The 16,255-nt window shown below is 39.8% G+C and overlaps 1 protein-coding gene across 7 annotated transcripts in view; it reads right to left on the bottom strand.

The window, feature by feature from the left end:
• arhgef25a (Rho guanine nucleotide exchange factor (GEF) 25a) overlaps nucleotides 1–16,255 on the bottom strand; it is a 58,195-nt gene that overhangs the window by 6,888 nt on the left and 35,052 nt on the right. For all 7 annotated transcript variants that reach the window (XM_044112432.1, XM_044112448.1, XM_044112440.1 and 4 more), the window contains 6 exons: nucleotides 12,601–12,902; nucleotides 12,009–12,119; nucleotides 5,186–5,310; nucleotides 2,840–2,906; nucleotides 2,364–2,467; nucleotides 2,064–2,133 (listed from right to left, as the gene is read on the bottom strand). In XM_044112432.1, the coding sequence (XP_043968367.1) occupies nucleotides 2,064–2,133; nucleotides 2,364–2,467; nucleotides 2,840–2,906; nucleotides 5,186–5,310; nucleotides 12,009–12,119; nucleotides 12,601–12,902 (779 nt within the window). The remainder of the gene's footprint in view (nucleotides 1–2,063; nucleotides 2,134–2,363; nucleotides 2,468–2,839; nucleotides 2,907–5,185; nucleotides 5,311–12,008; nucleotides 12,120–12,600; nucleotides 12,903–16,255) is intronic.

The following is a 16,255-nucleotide window of genomic DNA, read 5'->3' as shown; positions in this document are numbered from 1 at the left end:
CTGTATTTCCGTAATTATCTATTCCTAATATTATACCAATTTGAGTCCCAGTGGGGGAACAATGTTTCTTTGATAGCAGCACAACCATATGAAATGCCTCCGAAAGCGAAGAGAAAAGGAAACCGTTTTTCACTGTGTGGTTAGTCTGGCTGCTGTTTGGGATGAAAGGCAGGCAGAACAACAATGATTTGTCTGCAAGTGCAGCGATTTCCTTTGAAGCCGACTCTGCCTGGTAGTGCCTACTCTTCTGTAACTAATTGGCATGGGAGAGCAGATATGGCAGCGATGAGAGAACTAATGGCTTTACATGTAAATGAGCACCAGGTTATGTATAATTTACCCCAAGCCACCCTTCGGTGTAACCAGAGCCTTCACAGCCTGTCGATGTATAACAGCACCTAGCAACCAGCCCGCCCAGATCTGCAGACTATGGACTGCATGTAAACAGCCGCCGTCCACGTATGAACAACTGTTCTGTGTGTCTGCCTTCCAGTATAAATCTGTTTTCACACGTGTTGCAGGCTGCTTGTGTGTAAGTGAGCACACATGGCGCATATTGGTGACACGGATCTTGTTAAAAGCGGCTCGAGCTCTCTGCTTTTCATTAGGGCCTTGTTCCCAGTCTGCTTGTTTTCACAGTTTGACACCGTGCTTAGATTTAGTTGGAGCTTTTTTTTTTTTTTTAATCCCCCACCGGCCTTTTAAGTTGATTATCCTGTGGGCTAAGTCTCTCTGGATTCCAAAAGGAGCTTCAATAAGAGAATGAGTGAACAAAGCGGGAGAGAGGAAGAGATCTTTGACTTAATTATGTTTGAAGCAGAAGCAAAGCCGAGCTAGTTGAATTGGCCGTTCATGTCTGCCTAGACTGCATGTGCCACTACTTAACCAATACACATGAATCTAATTTTACTCCCTGTGTGACCCCCAATGGGACTGAAGATCATCTCTTCAGCTTCCCAAATGGTTCTGGGTTACAGACAGAGGACTTTGCGTCAACACAGCAGTCCTCGCCAGGGTCTGTCATGGTGTGTAATGATTGCTCCTCATTTGTAAAAAAAAAAAAAAAAAAAAAAAAAGAGATCATGATATATTTCAATAATACATGGAAGACAATCGACCACGGTCATTTTTTTTGGTATTGTGGAGGACAGCAGTATTATTGTATGTACGGTAGGTTTTTCTGTGTGCCAGCCTTTCACTGACAGAGAGGTTGATGAATGGTATGGACTTTCTCATTTTTTTTTATCTAAAACAACTAAAAACATGTTATTGTCCAGCAGGACCTTCTGTGTCCCTCTCTGGCCTCATGTGGGAAAGGTGTCCCCACAAATTTGGGTGTGAAAATTGATTTCCTTATTTTTTCCTAAACATTAATGTCATGTGAACAGAGTGGTACAATCTTTCTTTTGAAAAATAAAGCCTTGTATGTCTACAAGAAACGTTGGAACAATAATAAGTGCTTGTATAACCTATGATTGATGAAAATGTTTTTCTATTTGGAATCACTCCATTTTCTGTCCTTGAACCGATACAAAATGCCAGGACGGGACGTTTAACTGGTACAAACACACAAAAGGCACATCTATGCATCTTGGTTTCCAAATACGTTTTTGGATAATTTTGTTTTGAATACAATTTTTTCTAATTGTGGTCCATATTATCTGTCTGATCCTTTCCCTCAGGTTCAGTAGACCAGGTTAGATTATGGGTGAGATTTGAGAATTTTTGACTAATTCTCCATTAATCTTTAAAAAAATTTAAAAAATCTATGGCTAAAATCTTTCTTTTTTTTTTTTTGCTTGATTTTGCCAGTCTGTTAGATCAGCCGTTTAAGTCATTTCACTGAGTACTGTTGCTAAAAGCCCAACCTGACTGAGAAGGATCAGAGAAAGGGAAGTGGAAAGAGCCAGGCTGGGAGTGGAGCGAGGAAAGGAAAGAGCCATGTCTGTTTTCTTTCCTTTCTTTTCCATCACACCCAACGCAGCAAGGAAGCAGACACAGACCCACCTACTCCTCTAATATGCATGTATGTATATGCCAACATGATGTTTAAATGTACTCACATGTTTACTAAAGAGCAGAGCCAGGCTTTCTGGCTCCTCCAAGCACTTCTCCAGCTCTTCCAGGAAGTAGCTGCACACAAAAAAAACACACACACATTCAGGCACACACAAACACAATCATCCTCCCAAAACGGAAGTTCAGATTTGCTTCATGAACTTTTGTTCCTTCGTTTTCCACTGAGACGCAAACACATTACACTCTGCAGATTGCCGTTTTCCTTTCGCTTTGTCTGCTTTGAAACACGGAGCTTTCAACATTCTTTAGAAGGGGAAAAAAATCCTTAAAGACTTGCAACTCACTCTTTGTGCCAGTCATATATTTGGTGAATGTTTCCAAATACAATCTTGTCCTTTCCTTTCAGACCCTCTGGAACACCTCTGGAACTCATTGTAGCCATGTAGCCCTGCAAAAGGAAGAACCAGCAAGCCAAACAAACAAAAAAAAAGCTGATCATACCAGCAGTGCATAGCTAAGTCATTACAGCAAAGAGCAGCAATCCCACACCAGATAATACTAAGCTTTTATTAACTTTCAGATGGCAAGAATTCCTCTCTAAACCGAAATATCTGCTGCTATTTAAGGCAACGGGAGATGGATTGCACTGTAATATAATACTCCTTAGGCTTATAATTCATGAAATCTGCTTAGGACTGGAGACGGTGGGATGGAAGCAGACCAAAGCGTGGAGTGAAGTGAAGGGATTGCGATGATTAGGATTTGGACCGCTCTTTGATAGACTGGGTGGATGAATGTCAGTGCAGACTGTGAGGTTTACCTCCACTATGAGCCCCAGGTCTGCCACATAGTCCTTCTCTGTCTCTATAAGCTCATTCAGTACATACCTGGAGGAGCAGACAGAGGAGACGATTAGTGTTCCTGAAGTTATTTTACATCTTAAAGCACATGACAGTACTTTGATAATTTATGGAATTTTCTTTTTGCCTTTCAAAAAAAAAAAACACTCAGTTCCCAGATTTCTGGATGTCGCACAGAAAAACGCAGACGCTTTTTTATTTTACTTGAATAAACATCCTGCAAAGGTTTTGAAGTCAGCAAACAGAAAATCACCTGTGCACACACAAAAAAGTGGAGGGTCGCAGGTTTTTGATCCCTTTTCAGTGTCTCCTAAAGAACAGCAACAAGCCTCAAATGTCACTTGAAAGAGATCAGCATAAAACATTTAACATATGATAGCAGCTAAAGAGTCCCAGTCAGGTTTGAAGCTCAGAGGGATTTCAGGTGTATATACATTAATACATCTGCAGTTCAGGCGCATTTTTAAATTTTTATTTTATTTTATTTTTTTGCATGCCTGTCAGTTTATGTAAAGTAAACTCTGCTTGCATTAAGTGTTTAAAAATGTCAACAGCAGCCACTGCAAGAAAAGTATATATTGTTTTGGCACCACAATGCCTTTTTTTCCCCAGTTTTGACAGATATTAGATTAACTTTCGATTACTTATGGAGGACCATGAGCAACCGTCCTGTTTCCAGATGCTGGGGGATCTATAGGCAGGAGGCAGCAGGATCATTGTAAATAGGTGCTTGATAAAATGAAGTCTGACAAACTATTGTTATAACACAAATTACATTCTTCTGTCGAACCTTCAAAGTGCAAAACTGAACATCTGAGAAAAATTCAGAAACATTACCAGAAGAAGACTACCATCACCTAATGGCCAGAGAATCAGCTGGTTACCATGGAGACTGACCCACAGTACTTTCTTATGTGAGTGCTCTTGATGCTTGGGTATCAAAACAAAAACAAAAAAATTACTTCATTGATATTTTCTGGACAAGAGAATTGGAATTTCTTTCCTCGTGTTTCATGAAATTATGTCATTTGTTTGCTGCTTGTGAGGACAATAACAAGTCACACCAAAAATTGAGACAATAATGCTATTATTACATTTTCATGCAATGCGAACAAGGAGTTTAGTCATGCTAAATGTAGTAGTCAGGTTGTGTGCAGACAACATGATCTAATTCCACAAGTAGGTGGTGATCACTTCTCTCCTGAAAACAGCTTGAATTTTACTATCATCCTTTTTCCAGCTAAGCAATATATATTTAATCCTTTAGAGCAGTTTATCTCAGATTTTTTTTCCTCTGCCGCATCCACCCATTAATCATTACCTCATCGGGCCAGGATATTTGTATTTGCATATTTTTGGTAGCCCTGTAAATCTGACGTACAAGAAACATCTGCAAACGGCAGCGATGGATGACAAAGCCCCATGTCTCACTGGAGGTTAGTTTCATAGTTTATAAAGACGTAACATGAATGGTAATAGCACCTTGAACCAATCCGGTGGCTGAAAAACTGATAAAAAAACAATAAACATCTCTGCTGTTGAGCTCATATGTCTAGTTATTTAATAATTTAGCAATTAATTACGAGTTATTAATTACAGACCCTGCAATAAACTTGATTAAAGATTTTAAGAGTCCCACCACTAACTGAAATAAATTGAAGTTTGCTATTTTGACATCACAAAATGTTAAAAGGTTCAGGGGAAATGAAAAAAAAAAGTCAAATCTACCTGTGTTTTGGTAAAACAGGACTCCAGCTACTATCCTTAAAAACACAATAAAATAAAGTTTATCAGGATTAAGTCATTCTGCAATGTTGTCTGTTGCTGTCATATGTGCAATTGCAATAGTTATCTTCTAATTCATAAGAATCACATTTGAAAAACCCAATTAACTGAGTGCAAAATGTGTATTCCATTATTGTAGAATTTAAAGAAGCATATTTCTTGATATTTTCCACCCTACTTATACATTATCCAACATTACTAAGCAAAGGGAAAGCTATGGGTTATTGGTTTGTAGCCTGACTCAGATAATGCCCCTGTCATGTAACTGTCATCATTTGATTATTTCTTGGCGTCTTGTTTTAAGCGCTCATTAAGTCGAAAAGTTGCTCATTAATTCCAATAAGAGCCAGCAAACAGGCGAAGCCTCTGGGGTTCAATCTTGGCCTAAGTGACGTTCTGCAGCTGCGACCACACGTAACGCTGTTTGTGCCGGGCCACGTTTAATGTACGACTGCAATATTCCGACGACAACTGCCGGGCCATGCATAATGTGTGGACATTCATCCTGATTAAACACATACATGCTTTTCTCGAAGGCACTTCTCCTCTCCTCTTCGGTGTCAGCCACAGCGGACCATTGGCTGGAGGTATCGTCCATCAAGACGGAATCGCTGTCCTTGGGCGGAAGACCGGCAGACTGAGTGTCCTGAGGAGGCAGAGACAGACAGATAGACGGATTGTTTATCAGGAGCCTTGTGCCAGTAATGTGGATCATGCCAGGAATAAAACAAACAAAGGGAGATAAAGAGCAGAAGAGCAATGGTAATGATGCAGGTTGCTAAGGGGACCGGGGGGGTTGGGTGGGGAGCAGACGGGTATGAGGAGCAGAAATTGATAGATAAAGAGATTGGAATCAGATTGCTGCTGTTAATGATCGGCGCTGTGCCACACATTGCAAAAGATAAATCAAGAGTCAGAACTCGACAAGCAAAACAGCTGTGGGATCTAATAAAACTGTAAAGACTCTTGATAAAGTTGTTGCTCCAGGGAAAGTGGAATTACAACCACAGCAGACTGGGCTCAGCGTTTTCAACATCTGAAAAAGAAACAAACAGAATACGCTAAGAAATATTTAGATGTTTTGTTGGGGTGGGGGGGGGGGTTTCTTTCTTCTCACTTTCTTTATGTACCATCTCTCCGACTGTATCTATGTCAGCATCTCTAAGTGTGGTCTGTGCGGCTGCAAAGCAAACAGGATAAACACAAGGTTACCTCAACCTAATCAATTGTGTTCATGCGTTGTATACATGATCTAATTTTTTCTTGTTTTTTCCAGGAATTGATGTCATTTCCTTGCATGGGGCTCTCCTGGAAAATATAGACGCTGTACACAAGGTTTCGCCTAAACAAGCTGAAATCTTCTCTAGCTGTGTGAATTCACATTTACCCACTAACTATTTATTTATTTGGCACAAAGCCTCTCCTAAAAACAAACTGACGAAGCGGATACAATGCCTTGCAAAAATATTCTCACCCCTTAAACTTTTTCACGTTACAACCACAAACTCCATGTGTTTCGCTGGGATTTTGTATGACACATGAAGACGAACGTAATTGTGAAGTGAAAGGAAAAAGGATAGGTCAAATGTTTTAACACTGAACTTCTAAAAATTTTAATTAGATTTTAGTTTTTTTCTAAATGCAGTAAAAGTCTGCAGTCTGAGGTGTAGTTTTCGGATGAATTAATTTTATTTTTCTGCTAATAGAGAAGCCATTTGGAGCATCTCTCTGCCATCTTTGCACACCAGAAAGGTGAAATTTGTGTCCATTTGCTACTAAGTTGGCTGAATGTGCATAATAATGCAATCTTTAAATTTCTATTTCCAAAGAATGTCAAAAGCATCATATGCCTTTCCTTCAAAGCTATGTGCTACTCTTTGTTAGCCTACTTCATAAAACTGCAGTATGCTACATATGTGCTAATAAAATTACTCACAGTAATATGTTGTGAAAATGGGTTAATTTTAGCCCTTTTTTTCCCTCCAGCCACATGTTTCCTTTTCACCCTCCTGACAAAGTAAACTTACAAAAGCGACCGTCCGTCTCCACGTAAAGTTCTCTGCGTCTCCTTGTCCTACACAGGCATTGCTTTTGCACCTTAAACACACACACACCACAGACATTTCTCTAACAGCCCGTGCAGACGGGAACCTCACAGGGAAATAAACAGATGGGCGGACACTTGCACACGATCCAGCTGAAAGCAGCAGAGCGGTTTGTCCTTTTCATCCCTGGTCTAGTTCAACTTGTTCACCTGTCGTCTCTTTGATAAACTCATTTGCAAAGTGTTGAACTTTCTGTTGTGTCACAGGGAATGAGACAAAGCAAAGTGAAGGGGGGAGACAGAGAGGCTCTGTTTGGACCCCCCGCTCCTATTGGCTCATCTCTCCCTGCTTTTGGAGCCCAGGCCTGGCTGACAGGTCTCCCTGGCTCCCTGATCATTTCCAGATGTTCTGTGGCAAAGACCCACAGGAAAAATTCCCATCTGCCTCTCTTCTAAATTTTGTTTTTAATATTCAGAAAGCACAGGAGAGGGGGGAAAAAGAGGACAACAATTCTAGAATAATGTGAATTAATGATTTTAAGAACTATTTTTCTAATATCTATCCTAACAGGTTAGTCAGTTTGGAGGTACATGACAAACATTGGGGTCAAAAAATGTTTAGACTGTACATTTATTGCAAAAGTGATCACAAAGCTATACTGGATGTACTTTGTCTGATTCAAGTCATTAAAAATAACTCAGATCTCTCTCTCTCTCCCTCCCTCTTCCCCTCTCTATCTCTTTCTCTATTTAAATTAGATGTACAAAATCTAAACAACACTTTGCACATGGTTTGGTAAAATACTGATAATCCAACATATTTAATATGGTTAGTTTGGCTTTGAGACCAAATCAAAGCAAAGTTTGTTATCACATAACCTAAAGATGTATTGTCTTAAAAATGTCTCTAGATGTAGGGGGGAGAGCTGGAAAGCAAATGTGAATGCCTGTGAGCTGAGACAGCACTGCATTAAAACCAGACAGAAGCCTTTTGTGGAAATTACAGCTTGTGCTAGAGACCATTTCCGATGGGTAAAATTATAAACACCGCAGATTCCCCCATGTCATTATTAATTAAACAAGTCATTATGAAGAAAATGTTTGCGCATCCCAAAACACACACACACACGCACACGCACGCACACGCACACACACACACACACTGACATAGCTAAAGAAAATATGTAAAAAAAGAAAAGAAGACATGCTTCTCTGATGCTTCTTCATATGATGTCACCCCAATCTCAGAGATGCAAGAATAACACAGTGTTATTCTGATTGACTAAGCAGCAGTCAACTCATTTGTTTTGGCTTTTTGATTTTCAGTTAGCGACAAAATATGACAAAACTAATATAAATGCATATCAAGTATGTAAGTACTTTACATCACAGTTTCAGTCATTTTGGGGGAAAAAAGTATAGCTCCTTCAGTCATACTATTCTTTATCAGTACATTATAAGACTAATTTTGTCTTACCCTGTTTTAAAATCAAACCTTAAGTCTAAAAAAAAAAAAAAAAAAAAAAAAATTTCTGGAATGTCACTATTTGTAAAGTAAAGCTGAATCCAGTATTTCACATCCAAATCAGAGATTTGGAAAACTACCACCAGTACCTTAAAGTGGGACATTACGTGGGACATTAATATATTTTTCAGTCATTCTGTTCGTCGTTCTGTTGTCTGACTCCACTGCAGGAAGGCTCTTGTAGTTAAAGAGACGGCCTCACATTTGACTCTAGAATACAGAGGCATTAATGGTTAGCTGGACTGCGAGTCCAGATCACGTCCATCAACATGTTTGAAATTTTGTAAGAGGTGTTTTTGTTCATGGTGTGTAGAGCAGTGACGTGCGGTCAGGGGAGGCAAGTGAGGCAGAGCCTCACCTGTCATAATGGAAAAATATAATGATAAAATAAATTATATTGCTATTTTCACCCTGTTTGTACTGTGAAATATTAGCTTAACAAATTTTGATCATTTTTTCTTCAAAATCGCTGAACTTTCGCATTTTCCCATTAAAATGCTCGGAAGTGCAGTTGGTGGGGCAGCAGCGAGCTGAGATTGCGCAACCTCTCGCTAACTGCACTGGCTGCCATTCTATGAGCGCATGCTCCTGTTGTCTGTACGTCGCCAATCAAATGGTTAAAAAAAAAACATTTTATTGGAAGGGAAATTAACCAATTTCCCTTAATTTAGCGTATGTATATAATGTACATTGCTTTTTGTCACCAACTGTGTGTGTAACGTGTTTCGTGTGCGGAGAAGCGATCAGAAATGGCAGAGAACAGATTAGAGCAGTTCTCTTGCCTCACGGCAGAGGGCGCTCGTGGTCCCAGACATTGTGACTCCACAACTGCAGAGTAAGATATAGTAACAGCGAGCTAGCTATACAGTCAAGTGCAGCGAAATATTTATAATTTTCTCCACGTACCACAGCAATCAATTATTAATAATTGCGAAATAGACATTAAGCCTAAAACCATACTACTGCAACAGACTGAATGTTCTGTGGGAAATATTTCTGTTTTTTTAGGGACCTTGTTGTCAGTTGCTATGACAACGAGTCTGCGTGTCGCCTGGCCAATGCAGAGAGCAAGAAAGCAGTGGTTTTGAGTTGTACTTCAACGGGTTTTCCCTTTGCTGTGGAGCATAGCACGAAATTAATAATACCTACATTTCCAAGTTTCATTGCGTTAACGGAATTACTCTACCGCGGCAACGCGGCTATGGATGGCATGTAAAAGAACTGTCTTTTTGCTCTCCCGCGTTGTCCGCATGCTCGAAATGTCCTTATGTAAACAATAACATGCAGGTGGTCTACAATCGTATGCCTGATTATGATTAAGTCATTGCCTCACCAGCTTTGCACCTCACTGCACGTCACTGATGTAGAAGTAGAGCGGCCGCTCCATTTAAGGAGGATGTTGGTCTACGGCACACCCTTTTGGGATTCAGGGTTGGTCCAGTTCCCAACCAGTGATGTCAGTAACGCGTTACTTAGTAACTTAGTGCTTTAAAATAGCACTTGAGAAGTGCTATTTTATAAATAATTCATGTATTTTTCTCAGATTTCTTTTAGTTAGGTTAAAGTATACCAAAAATGTCTATAATGGTATAAATAACTTGCAGTTATTAACTATTTTTATTTGTTTTATATTCAGTGAAAAATTAACATTGGTCAGTGGGGACATGGTCATTTGGCTGATCTCTACGCTTCAACAACCCATACAATTTTTCAAAACACAATTTTTAAAATATATTTGCATGTTATATTATCAAGACACATGGATATTTCCATTTCTTGATTTTCTCAAAAAATGTGGTTTGCGCTATATGAAAATCTTTGAAAACCTGTGGGACTCAACATGCACCAAATTTAGAGAATGACCCAACAACCATCATAAGACCAGTTTTTTTTGTCCTAACCCATTAAATAGAGCAAGAATGCTTTTTTCCCAATATTTTACTTCAACAGCTGAAACTTTGACAAATGTCTAGCATTTAAAAATCAGTTTGATTGATTGTGCATGTGAGACAGCGCCGTTTGCTGAATGAATGGTGAGCTAAGTCCATAAAACAAATGTGTAACAAAGTAAGTTTACATGATTTTACAGCCTGCTCTCTGTCTCTCTTCCCTTGTTTAGTTTTAACTCTGTCTTCAAAGCCTAGCAATAAAAACACCAAAGAACTGACCTCATCCTACTGATGTAATCCCCTTTTGATGTGCTTTCAGGAGAGAAATTTTGATTCAGGTGTTGATTCCTAAACAGGAGATGCTCCATAGCACTCAGACATCCGTGTTGCTGTTTCATTCTGACATGCCTCGGGCGCAGCTGATTAATGCAACGTTTTCACTTTGCAAGCAGCTTCGCCGTCTGGCAAGCATTTATTTACAGCCGAGAGGCAACATATGAGCACCCAACCTGGGATGCTCCTTTCCCTCAAGCAGATGACTTCAAGAGACTTAATGGAGAAGTGGAAACTCGTGTGTTTCATATGCCGTTCTTTCATCTCATCTGCCATGCCGTGCTGTTTCCTGTTTACCTCTCGGGCTGGTCCTTTTGTAATATTTTAAACGTGAGTCATGAATCACACAGGTTGCTGTCAGACTCTTCCCTCTAATCCTTCTTACAACATTCTGCTGTGAGACAACCTTGCACCCATTTAGACAGCCTGAGATGTAGATGTGTGCTCTGTATGAAACAGTAGTGGCCCACAGCCATGTGCTTGTATAAGAATGGGGCTTTTATATATTTCCATTACTTGGTCACTGAGCTACTTCAGCAGCAGCAGGGTTAGCCATTTCCAGACAGTAATGGAGGACAGTGGAGGCACAGACTACACACCAGGATAGGAAATTATTTCTGCTTGTTCTCAGAGGAGATATGTGCACATAGATGTTTTAGTATTAGATTCAGATTTTATAGATTGTAGTACTTTGTAAAATTATTCATACTCTTTCAACTTTTTCTACATTTTGTCACTTTACAACCAATACATGTATTTTTATGGAATTTGATGTGATAGAGCAACACAAGAGCTTAACTATGTAAAAAATACATGGCTCTCAACTGTTTGTTTTTTTTGTTTGTTTTTTATACAAATGAAAATCAGAAAGTACACACTTGTATCTAACTACATTTGTCTGAGGCCCCAAAGTAATTTCTAGTACAACCAATTTCATTTAAAAGTTTATTTCACTTTTCTGTGATTTCATCTGTAGTATAGATACACCATTTCTATGAGGGTATCAGCTCCCTGGCTCCATAAATAGTCGCTAACCCTGTTGAACAACAATATCTTCTGACTTTCTGTCAACAAGAGTCTTCTTCTTCTTGTATAGACTTGTTCAATGCATGACCAGTTTTGCCCACTTCAGGTTTTCAATAAGTGTTATAGTAGTTTTGGTATGTATTTTTATTTTCAAGCGATGCTTTGGACAACACCCAGTGAGATTATATAAGCTTTTTATAGTGCTTTAAACTCAACTGTGCTTTAAACATCTCCAAGTCTTCATCTCTGACCTGTCTGCTTTGCCAATTGGTCTTCATAATGCACTTGGTCTTCAATACTCCATGATTTAGTGAAATCAGAAGGTAATTAGCTGATCTGCATTAGTATATGAGTAAAGGATGGATTCCATTGCAGGAAAGCTACTGCAGTTCAATTTAACTCAACTTTAAAATTGCCCAATTTAAAAAAAAAAAAAAAAAAAAAAAAAAACATGTAGGCCAAGAGTACATTTGGGAAAATGTCCAAAAGTTCAAGTACGATGTATTAAAATTGAGCGTTTGACAGACCTGTGTGTTTGGCAGTGCTGTGAAATCCACCGGCAAGGCAGTCATGAAACCAGATGGCTGCAGGGATTCTGGCGACAGGTCCTCAGGGCTGGCCAGGCCATCTTTCCACTCCTTAAACCCAAACACACACACACTTATATAGACAAAAATTATGGAAATCACCATGTGGAACTGAGACACAGTCAATCTAATGCAGAAAACAGAAAAAGGGGAGCAGGGGTCAGAAATTGTTGCATTAAGAACAGCTGAGTCAGCTGCTGTCCAGCGTAGGACTGAAGATGTCAAACTTTCATCTCTGCTTACACTCTTTAGCTACCTAAGGTCAACAAGAAGCAGCTTACCATGAACATGGCCAGGATTTCTGTTTATTCAAGGCAGAAACTTTGCATATTTACTTCAGAACCGGTTTCAATAGGACCATGTCATGAGAATATCTAGGTCTAATTTGGATCTCTGAGTTTACTTATGAGGAGGACCAAGTCACCTGTATAAGGTAAAACCCAGACTACAAACTCAAGACTTGTCTGACTAGCTCATGTGACCACAAATTAAAGAAAACATCCTGGTGGTAAGTGATACTGCTTGCTCTCACTTGTTCTCTGTGGGTGACAGGTAGAATGGTGAACGCTTCATCGGGCCTCACTGGGCTGAAAAGTTCCTGGCTCTGGGATGAAAGAGGCGGAGTTTTTCCCTCAAGTTTCCGGACCTGGCGGTCCCCCTTGACGGTGGATCCAGCGCTGAGTTTGCGCACAGGGTTGGTAAGCCACTTCGTCAGGGCGCTAACAGAGCGTCTGGAGCTCGGTGAGCTGGGGGCCGAGCTGCCTGAAGGCTGTGGTGGCAGCGACGCCACAGAGGTGGAAATGCTGCCCTCGCTGCCCGCTGCCGAGTACGAGTCTGCAGAGAGGACACGGGCAGAAAGAAATCAATGTGATAACTGCAAGATAAGGAGTAACTGCATCACAGGGCAGGGTACGCTCTCTGTTAATCAATAAAAGTGTCAAAAGTGCAAAGAGATTTTTGTTTAGGAAAGATAGCGTTTGACTGATAATTGAACTGCAGATCTGGTGATGAGAGAGCTGAGTCGACACTGTAAAAACTGCTCGGCAAAAAAACAACAGTTTTCTTTGTTAAACATTTTTTTTATGATTCACAATATATTTGGCCAGTCTATGCACATATCATGGTATTTTGCCTGCCTGTACTAAAGTAGTTTTGTCACACACCAAAAAACTCCTACAACTCTAAAGTCCTATTTATGTGCTTTGTCAAATAAAGTAAGAGTTAATCAAACCTTTTGAGGAATCCTATTTTTACAGTAGAATGATTGATGATACTCTGGGCAGTGAACTATTTAGTATTTAACAAAAACTGCATTCAGGACATGCAACTCATAAAGAAACTCAGAGCTTGGGGCAATCTGTAGAAACCAAAATACCTCATTGTGGGAAGAGTACTTAAGGAGAATGTGCAACTTCATTCCAAAAGACCCCAGCTTGGACAAAAATCTAGGATCTTCTTGCTTCGAAGCAACAGTAATAACTGTAGTTTGTACTACTGTACACCCTGAGCAGCTTTTATATTTGTAATCCAACGAGATTAAAGATAATCAGTTATTAAAGAAAAAAAGACAACCTCATAAATTGTATAACTCATAGTTATTTCATAAAACTATTACTATTAAGACCAACTTGTAAATTCTGATCACTATCATTAGCATTTGCTAACTACTTCACAGTTAAAAGACTGAAGTTATCCTACATAAACAAATACATTTTCTAGTCACTGTAAAGTCAATAACACAACCTGCTAACATTAGCATCATTATAGTGCACATATTTGTAATGAATCTTTGCTATTTTATCTCATCAGGTCTTTGTGTAGGTGAGGATGGGCCATATGTGAGGAACGATGCATATGGCATCTTCTCTAACCCAACAAACTGGGTCACAGGTTTTTTTTTTATCCAGTTTAGATTAGTTAGCACCACTTCATCTGACCTGACAACCTAAACACAATATTTGAGGGAACAACGCAAACCCAGCAGTTTTTAGAGTGAACACAAGTGGAAAAATCTAAAAACAAAAATCCACTTTGACCTCAAAATCAGCCTCACATAGAAAGGAAACCAAAGTGTAAATTTTACATTATTACCATACATGTGTCATCAACACATATCTCCACTCCAAGGCAGGAAAGACAACAGGAGTGAGGACGGCTGACATCTGGCCTAAAAATAAAAATACACTGGAGGATTTACAGAATCTGTGCTGCACAGCGATGTCAAACGCACATGGGAAGTGAGCAGGAGGTTTAGTTGAGACCGGACATCCACTTTAATCTTTTGTGGAGATGATGGGTTGGTAGGAGGGGGCTGGGGATCCTTGCCTGAGTCTGTTTGTTTTTTCTACATTGTCTTCAGTTCCCATCCTGCCTCATCCTCTTCCCCCGCCATCGTACCGCAAATTTTCTTCAGCAGTCCTCGGTCCTGCAATCTTCTTCTAAAGCGTGTGATCATTTCCAGTGCAGTCATGTTTGCCATCCATCTTTATGCTTTTAGACCTCTGACCCTTAATCACCCACAGAGGGATTCATTTCTCATGCTGTTAGCTCACAATCTGGTCCAATACATCATCTACTTCACCTCCGGTTTCGACCTGCTGTGGCTGCTGAATTAACTTCTTTTTGTTTTTGAGTACGCACTCTGCAGCGGAAGTTTCTACTAGGTTTGTAAATCTGTTGCAGTTTTGTTTATAAGGAGATAACAGTGTTTATTATGGTGGCCTCAAAGTGAGATCTTATCCTGGCCCTGAGCAAAGTGGACCCAGACTGCAAACAAAGTACAAACCATTCAGAGTAGGACTGCACTTAAAGCTCTCCTCTGTCCTGTAAACACTTTTTTTTCTCTTAAACAAAACACACTACTAGTCTGTGTATAACAGATGCAAGAATCTTTATCTTAATGGAGAAAACCAGCAGTAGCTTTGCTGATATTTCATACCTGTCAGAACACAAAGATTTTGGTTGAAAATGTTTTTTCTCCCTATTATTGTTCCAGACGTCCGTGTTGCTGGTATAACTAATTGGCATCTCCCCTTTCAACAAATTCCACCCTGTTTTATTAAGTTGGAGGCAGTAAGGATATCTGAGCATACCATAACAAGTAGCTGGGCAGACGGGAGTGATAAGAAACATGACATACAGACTTGTGGGATGTACAAAAAGACAAAACAAATAATTAATCATCTGTGAGTTTTACAAGATAGAGAGGACATAATCGTCCACAAGGCACCAAACCTTAAAGTTTACATTTCCCTGCTCAGTGTTTATAGACTGAAATCCACAAAGATGCATAGAGGCAATTTTTGCATCAATGAGCCATGGTGGTTGGTGCTAAATAGACTGGCCTTACAAACTGCTTATCTAGACACAGCCATCCATTGTGTTTACATCATAGTCATAAGCAGAAAAATATCCAGCAGATGTGTGGATATTGGTCAGAAGAGAATGATCAGAATGGTTTGGGATGATAAAGAGGCAACAATAACCAGTTATTATAGCCATCTAATGAACCACATGTCCAGCCCTAAAGCAGATGGGAAATAGAAGAATTGTCCGGGTTTGACTTCTATCAGCGGAGAACAAGAAACTGAGATTACAATTCGCATGGCTTTTTAAATTGGAGAATAACTGATTGGAAAAATGTTGCTTGGTTTGATGAGTCTTGATTTCTCATTTGCCATAAGAACAAGAAAACATCTTTCCTTTCATCAGTCACTAATTTAACCTGGTGCTGGGGGCACACTGGTGTGAGGGATATTTTCTCACTTTTAGCCTCTTTTAGCAGCAATGCTAACTGGTAACTTGTGGTTACTTTGAGCTGGGTAGTGCACCTCTAGGATATTGTGGAATGGTAGACTATAAGCATGGATATGCAGCCAACATCTGCAACAACTGTGTCATAATAACACACCAATGTGAACCAAAATCCCTGAAGGATGCTAGTGGCTTCTTCATGACTATGTCACAAATCATTTCTGAAGGCAAAGAGAAAGTCCAGTCGAGCAGTAGAAAAAAAACAGTGCCTAATAATGTGGCCAGTCAGTGTGGAAATTCGCTCTGACAGTGATGCAGTTAAGTGTACAGCTAGGAATCACAGAGCATACATCATCCACAGGGCTCATAATGACGATCCTTTCGATCTGTCTCCATGGCAATGCTGCATTATCACTGTGCTCACGCTATAGATG

Source organism: Gambusia affinis, linkage group LG01 (genome assembly GCF_019740435.1).
Source record: "Gambusia affinis linkage group LG01, SWU_Gaff_1.0, whole genome shotgun sequence".
NCBI classification, from domain to species: domain Eukaryota; kingdom Metazoa; phylum Chordata; class Actinopteri; order Cyprinodontiformes; family Poeciliidae; genus Gambusia; species Gambusia affinis.
This window is presented reverse-complemented; position numbering and strand designations above follow the sequence as displayed.